The 7,198-nt window shown below is 39.6% G+C and overlaps 2 protein-coding genes across 2 annotated transcripts; one reads left to right on the top strand and one right to left on the bottom strand.

Annotated features, from left to right (window-relative positions):
- The first annotated feature begins 1,940 nt into the window (after positions 1-1,940).
- LOC121925816 lies at positions 1,941-3,696 on the top strand. Its single transcript, XM_042458392.1, has 4 exons — positions 1,941-2,001; positions 2,112-2,192; positions 2,308-2,373; positions 2,495-3,696. The coding sequence occupies exons 1-4, from the start codon at positions 1,941-1,943 to the stop codon at positions 3,313-3,315; spliced, it is 1,029 nt and encodes a 342-aa protein (XP_042314326.1). The 3' UTR covers positions 3,316-3,696.
- A 132-nt stretch (positions 3,697-3,828) lies between these two features.
- On the bottom strand, positions 3,829-6,192 carry LOC121926391 (putative nuclease HARBI1). The gene is made up of 2 exons (XM_042459331.1): positions 5,539-6,192; positions 3,829-4,922 (listed from the first exon to the last, which is right to left on the bottom strand). The coding sequence occupies exons 1-2, from the start codon at positions 6,127-6,129 to the stop codon at positions 4,224-4,226; spliced, it is 1,290 nt and encodes a 429-aa protein (XP_042315265.1). The 5' UTR covers positions 6,130-6,192; the 3' UTR covers positions 3,829-4,223.
- Positions 6,193-7,198: the final 1,006 nt, after the last annotated feature.

Genomic DNA, 7,198 nt, shown 5'->3' with positions numbered 1-7,198 from the left:
ACATTTCTGAATAAAATGAAGTGGTGGATGTGTTTTCCAGGTGCAATTTAACAATGTTCTCAATTTTCTTTATTCTTCCATCCATTCTCTGAAGGACTCTCACAATTTTCCTGTTTATGTTTAGCTGTGTTTTCAAGGAAGATTGCACTGTACAGAAAAAAGAAATATACAAATAGCTTTTAATAAGACAGTTTATTGCAATGTATTCTCTGTTTAACACAATATGTTCGTATATTTCTTGTTATTTACTGTCTTGTAAGTAAAGTTTTCGTGATATTAAGGTATTTGGTATATAGATATATGTTATTAATAGAAACCTTAATCCTTATATGATCACCACTCTTTTTTGAAATAGACAATGCATATTTATTTAAATTCACCTGACTGTTGAAGTTCTGCAAGATTTTGGGTTTCTGGCAAGATGTCACTTGCTGCAAGGATTCCTGGTGGTCCCGATTGGATTCTGGTTGCACAAGGTTCATCAGTAACATCTGCATTTTGATCCATATAAAAAAAGTAAAGAGATAACTAAATCAGAAATTGTGCATTGATCATAGTAAGAATACTCTAGGAAAACTGCAGGTCGATAATACAACTAAAAATATAGGACATTAAAATTTCTCCATCTTTTTGCAGATAGAATAAATAAGAAAACAGAGTGGCAATGCTGTTGTCTAATATATTTATCCTCCATATCTACACCCATCTATCCCTTCCTATGTTGGAAAGGTATGGCGACCTCAGGGATGGTAGTCCATTTTAGTGTTGTTTTCTTTTGGAAACTTATAAGGGAAATAGCATTACATGATATTGATATAGTGACTGTCTTTAGCAACTGTTCCTTATGGCTACAACACTGGGAGAATTCCATGGCATACCATGCAACAATGAGCCTTTACTTGTAAAGCTACAAACTTACCCGATGGATTTTTTTCCTGGGAGCCATTGTTCCCGGCCATAAGCCACAGCTCTTTCATTAGGTGGAAAAAGGGTGGTTGTTTTTCTTTGGGGGGTGATGGCCCAAAACTATTCACACTGTCCAAAAAGGTATCAAGCGTCTTTTTGAACTTCATGAATACCTCTTCGACGGTGCGGTTGTAGCCATGCATTTTTAAATGCGCTGCTAGCTCTCTATGCACAGGAAGAATGGGCATAGAACGGGACCTCATGAGCGTCCGTAATTTTCCGCTCCCCCTAACACTTCTCAGGAGCAGATCTATCTCCTTATTTGCCCACGTGGAACCCTTCCTACGCGCCATCACTGCTTCCCAAGAACTTCGGCCACTCTGCAAAGGTCCAGCGGGAAGATGGATTTGCAACATCATCACTGTGCAGGGATTCTTGGCGCCAAAACATAGACTTGCGCCCTCTAGTGCTTTTACTGCAGAGCCGGGAGTTTGGGAGTGCAGAGAGCCAGCAGCATCAGCTAAGTGATAGCGCAGAAGTTTGATTCACAACCTCTATAATTAAATTGCAGACAGTATTGTTTTATACTTGCTGTGATTAGGAAAGCCATGGATAGCCATGCAGTGACCGAAAGCAGTGCCTCCACGCAAGCAAGGGGGAGGGTGTGGAGTGCCAATGAAGTTTTGGCCTTATTAGAAATATGGAAAGAACAAAAATTGCAGAACAAATTAAAAAAGAATTACAGAAATTTGGATATTTTTAAGGATGTAGCTGATGAAATGGCAAAGAAAAACCATGTCAGATCTGCCGAGGAATGCAGAAGCAAATCCAAAAAAATGAGATTTGAGTATAGAAAGGTTGTGAAACATAATCAGAGAAGTGGAAGCAACCCTATTACATGTCCCTTTTATAGGGAACTAGAGGAAATCTTTCATGGGGATGTTAGCATCACCCCTCATAGGTTATCCCGAAGTCTTCATTTTGAAAGGGAGGGTGAAACCACAAATGTGACTGAGGAAACCGCATCCACCTCCATGGCTAACACAGGCGATGGAGGCACCCAGGAAACAACTATCAGACAAGACAGTGATGAAGGCAAGTAGCCCATCTGTAATGCCTGAAGATTTCTGCTATGTGCGTGACAACATTATTATTTTCTTAAAATAACAAATGCTTTACTCTTTTTTTCCCCTTGAATTTTTCAGATTCTGATGACACTTGTCTCGATGACACAATCATTAGTATACCTTTCACAATTTTGGAAAGTGGACCTACGCAAATAGCAGGTAGTAATATATAAATTTATGTCAATTTCTGGATCTCTGTTCTGTTAATAAATATAGTGAACCTGTATATGTGTTCAAAATAAATAACGTTGGTGTTTCATGCTACACTTTGAAGGTGAGACTGGAGAACAATTGGGAGACTTGGAAAGACGTGCAGATGATACAAGCGGTAGAAGCGATGGTAGGTAGTATCTGCTTTTCTAAGAAAATTCCTTGTCTAAAACCCTTTACATGATGCTACCATAAGAAATAAATTTCCTTCCTGTGGGCTTAATCTATTTTCTCAAATTTTTAAATTTCAGTACGTAACGATCCCGATGAGGAACAACCCAATGTATTGCTGTCTCCTGGAACAAGACTGCGATCAAACAGGAACAGGAATCGTCGCGCCAGAAGAGGAGAACATATTGCGCGCACTATAATGCAGAGTGCTAGTCGAGAGGCCCAACTTACCCGGAGAACACAGGAACGGTTCATGGAAATTGTACACGACAGCATGAAAGACTGTAGGAGGACAGAAATGGAACTTGTAAATATTATGAAGGAAGATGTAAGGAGAAGTGCACAGGACAGACAGAGAATGTTGCAGTACATGGAGACCATGACTGAACTGTACCGGAGGAAAGTAGATCATGAATGTTCACTTCCAACGGGGCAACATGATACTATCGCCCAAGGAACTATGCACACATCATTCAGGGCATCTCCGGGTGATATTCCTCCCTCAACACCAGGCCCAGCTATCTGTACAGATTTCCAGGAGCAACCATCCACATCGTATGTTGGTGGGCAACGTCAAGGGAACAATTCCCCTGAACTCTTTGATGAACTTCCTCCTGCTTATGCTCCTGATGGTTGTCCTGTCACTCCTACTAGTAACATTATAGATGATGACAACACAGTAGAGAACATCAACAGGGATGTTCAGAATGTTGTGGAAGTCACTGATCTCCTTCAGAATGAAGGCTGTATTGGAACCGTGCAATGTGTGAGCAATGCTGGAACATCTTCCTTGCAATGCGCAGTTGCACCTCAACAAAAACAAAATAAACCATGCAGTTCTCGTACTGGGAGGATAATCAAGAAAAAAAATTTTTTTCCCCATAAGGGAAAACATTTATAGGGAAAAGGTTCTGTTTTGAAACCTCAGATATGTTTCAGCATTCAATGTTTACCCTGTTATGTGCCCGATAAAGAGGGACTTTAACCATTTCTCCTTGAACCAAATTAAAATTTAGTTTTCCTGTTAAGGAAAACATTTGTATGTCACCATGTGCATATGGATATGTTCTCACATAATGTATATACAGTTTATATAAATGCCTGCTTTCTTTACATAATGGAAAACAAGTCACCAGACGGTTTTTTTTGTAAAGAAAAAAGATATTTAATCGTGTTTAAAAATGTTAAGTTATATTGTTGACAAAATACAGCTGTGTTCTCTGAAATTGGTCTGCCCTCCTTAATATACCTAAACATTTCCACAGCAATAGCAATATTATACAGCAATGGTTTCTAGAACAGCCTTCCTTTTCGTTTTAAAGTTTGGTATTATCCTTAAGGTCTTCACAGTGTAACATTGCAATGGTAGGAACCATGATGTATTAATAGAAATGTAATACATACAATCCATTTTTACACCATTGTTTTCCTATATTCCCAAAAATGATATTTGAAACATCAATATAGCAATTGTATAACACTACAAAATAGATTTCCAAAATTTGGGTAAACAATGAAACTAATCTATAACAGTCGGGTATTTATACCCCACAATAATATATACACCAGTAGCAGAACCTGATTGGAAAAAAAAAGTTAAAAGAAAAAAGAATCTAAACAACCGTGATTCAACATTGCCGTCTTGTAAAGTTATTCACATGTTGTACATGACACGTTGTCAAACACATGTATTTCAACATTAATAGATTGATACAAAGGTAAACCAAGAAAAAACGTTTTGAACAGATCAATGCTGTTGGCATAACTGAGGTGATGTTATGAAACATCAAATAATGTCAGTTTCTGGTGTTACCGACCCAAAATAATGCTAGTTACTGCGGATCTAACAGTTTGACCCTCTTTTTTGTGATTTGTAGAGTGTCCTCTGATGTTATTCGAGAAAGCTGGGAGGACAATTTTCGCAGGTGGTTCAACATCGGGATCAAGGACTTCTCCCCTTGTCTCACAAATATTGTGCAGGATGGCACATGCTGTAACCACAGAGATAAAATTTTCCTCTTTCACAGTTAGTCTACCAGAAAGACAACCCCACCTAGATTTCAATCGCGAAAAACATCTCTCCACCACGCACCTTGCCTTACAATGGGCAGTGTTATAAGCAAGTTTGTCAGGTGTTAATTCTCCACGATATGGTGTCATTAGCCATTTCCTGATTGGGTAGGCACCATCCCCTATAATCAGTGGTGGAATGGCTACATCGTGGACATGCAGGGTGGGATTTCCGGGCACAAAACAGCCTTCATCCATCAGTTCACAGATAGCAGAATTGTTAAATATGTGGCTATCGTGAGATCTCCCACAATTCCCTACTTCTATGTCAATAAGCCTTCCACTGTGGTCTGTAGTTGCTTGCAGAACAATTGAAAATCCCTGCTTGCGGTTGATGTATTCCTCTCTGCGTCCCAGTGGTGGGCAAACAGAAATATGAGTGCCATCAATAGCTCCTATGCAGTGTGGGAATCCAAGTCTCTGAAATCCATCCATAATCTGAAAAAAGGCAAAGGTATAATAAATTTGGGATATCAGAAAAAGGGGGTTAATATATTTCATATCAGATAATGCATTATTATTATTATTATTATTATTATTATTATTATTATTATTGGTATATGAAACTGGGATCAAAGAGACAAAAGCATAACAAGGACTATAGAAATTATTATGGTTTATATACCTAGGACACACTGAAGGAGAATCCAGATGTTACTTGTTCACATATCAACTCTTACAAACATATCATGATACATTTTTTCAGAATTGCAAACCACAACAGCACAGCTGGATAAGAGAGAGGCCAGCAGCAGAGATGCACCTCCGAAGTGCATGTCCCAAGCCTAGGCCCACCCCCCCAGCACATCTGGATAAGAGAGAAGCCAGCAACAGAGATACACCTTTTAAATCCATGCCCAAAGCCAAGGACCATTAACCCACCCCCATAATTGCAAAGGTAATTGAAAGCCTTTCTTTTTTTCCCACACAAGGAAAAGGCAGGATGTAAACATATCTTAATGGTATTACATAAACAAAATCTATATATCTTTAGATATGAATTAATTCATTAGCACCCAGAAGTCTTAGGTTTAAAAGTAATATTGATACACACCGTTTGGTAGTTTCCAAGCTGGATAGTTTTCCTCAGCAGCAGCTTCTCCATAGCAAGGCACACCTCGATGGCAATTTCTGCAGCTGTGGATATTCCAACCTCAAAACGGGAAGCCGCCTTCCTATACATCAGAGGGCTTGAGAGCCACCAAATAGTTAGGGCCACTCTCTTCTCCACCGGGATAGGACTCCGGAATCTAGACTCCCCACGCTCCAGCTCTGGTCTTAAGATGCTAGCCAGATCAAAAAGGGTTTCTTTAGACATGTGGAAGTTAGAAACCCACATGTCGTTATCCCATCGCTGGAGGACTTCGTCACTCCACCAGTTGGTCCGCTCCCGGGGTTGCTGCCACCAACGTGGGATGCGAGGCCAGGTCGCCATCCATGCCAGACAACTGGATATATCTAGATTGCCGCTGGCAGCCATAACTGCAATCTTACTCAAAGCAGCCCTCCGGCGCGAAATGAGGACAAGCGATTTGGCAATGCGACTCATTCTTCTCCTTCTTCGCTCTTCTTCTTTCTCTACCATGCTCACAAGATCAAAAAATGCTTTCTCCGACGCCATCTTTACAACCCACAAGGAAGTCATCGGACGACTTCCGGGTCAAAACAACCACCGAGTGGCGACGTCATTGGTACACCGCCCACAAGATCTAATATGCATGCGCTATAGCAAACCGTTCTGAGAACGGTTTCAAGAAAAAGGAATCGCAGTGCGGTAAACTGCCGTTTTGATCACGTTCTGATCACGTTTTGATTTCTAATGCGGTAATATCCGTTCCAGGAACGTTCTCATCACGTGATGATATGGAACGTTCTCAGAACGCAGTGCGATAATCTCCAATGACTCAGAATCAGTAGTTCTCATTGCTGGCTTTAGGTATATTCACATCAGATAAAACAAACAAACAAACAAAAAAAAAAACACCACCAAGGTTTGGATGGGAAGAATATTGGGAAAAGTCCATGTGGAGATGGGGAGGCCACCATATTTGATAATAATTTTTTAAAAGAAAATATGAAAATTTGGGTGAACAGCAGCATGAGGCTTTCCATTAAATATTTTCTCTCTTTTGGAATTCATTTTTTAACAGCAGGATTTACTCAAAATGTATAATCGCTGTCAGGAAGATCAGAAGTCGTATTTTCTTTTATTTGCACTCTTTTTATTTTCTTTTTAAAAAATCTCTGTAATTTATATTGCATTATTAAAACTCTTAATAACATTTAACAACAACAGTAAAGTCTAGGAATTCTCATACTGTAGCTCACAAGCTCTGCTCATTTGAGCTTTGCAAATGTTGTGCAACAGTAAAAAAAACCCTGTTTTGTCCCTGTACTTGATTTATTGCTTTTCCAGTGATAGAGACCAGGGCTATTTTGCTCATAGTAAGGACCTGAACAAGATAGGATTTTCATCACTTGCTGTCTTTAGTGCCAAACAGGCTAAATGCTGAACCTGACCTGAGGCTGAAACTGACAGACATTGCTCTTAGCTTTACAGAAATCTGCTCATAAAAACAAGCACAAATTCCATAAGAAGGACAAGGTGATTAAAATGTATGATACATATATGTTTTGACGGTGTGTGTGTGTGTGTGTGTGTGTGTGTTAGCCAAGACCTCCAGCCATTTTCAAGTGGTCTGCAAGAGGAAAAA

This window comes from Sceloporus undulatus, chromosome 3 (assembly GCF_019175285.1).
Source record: "Sceloporus undulatus isolate JIND9_A2432 ecotype Alabama chromosome 3, SceUnd_v1.1, whole genome shotgun sequence".
NCBI lineage: Eukaryota > Metazoa > Chordata > Lepidosauria > Squamata > Phrynosomatidae > Sceloporus > Sceloporus undulatus.
The sequence above is the reverse complement of the archived record's forward strand: the minus strand, read 5'-3'. Positions and strand labels throughout refer to the sequence as shown.

Coding starts and splice junctions, on each gene's coding strand:
- LOC121926391 (XM_042459331.1), bottom strand. CDS start 6,129: ATGACTTCCTTGTGGGTTGTAAAGATGGCGTCGGAGAAAGCATTTTTT. Junction 4,923..5,538: donor AGCTTGGAAACTACCAAACG/GTGTGTATCAAT, acceptor GCCTTTTTTCAG/ATTATGGATGGATTTCAGAG.
- LOC121925816 (XM_042458392.1), top strand. CDS start 1,941: ATGGCTAACACAGGCGATGGAGGCACCCAGGAAACAACTATCAGACAA. Junction 2,002..2,111: donor CAGACAAGACAGTGATGAAG/GCAAGTAGCCCA, acceptor TGAATTTTTCAG/ATTCTGATGACACTTGTCTC. Junction 2,374..2,494: donor TACAAGCGGTAGAAGCGATG/GTAGGTAGTATC, acceptor TTTAAATTTCAG/TACGTAACGATCCCGATGAG.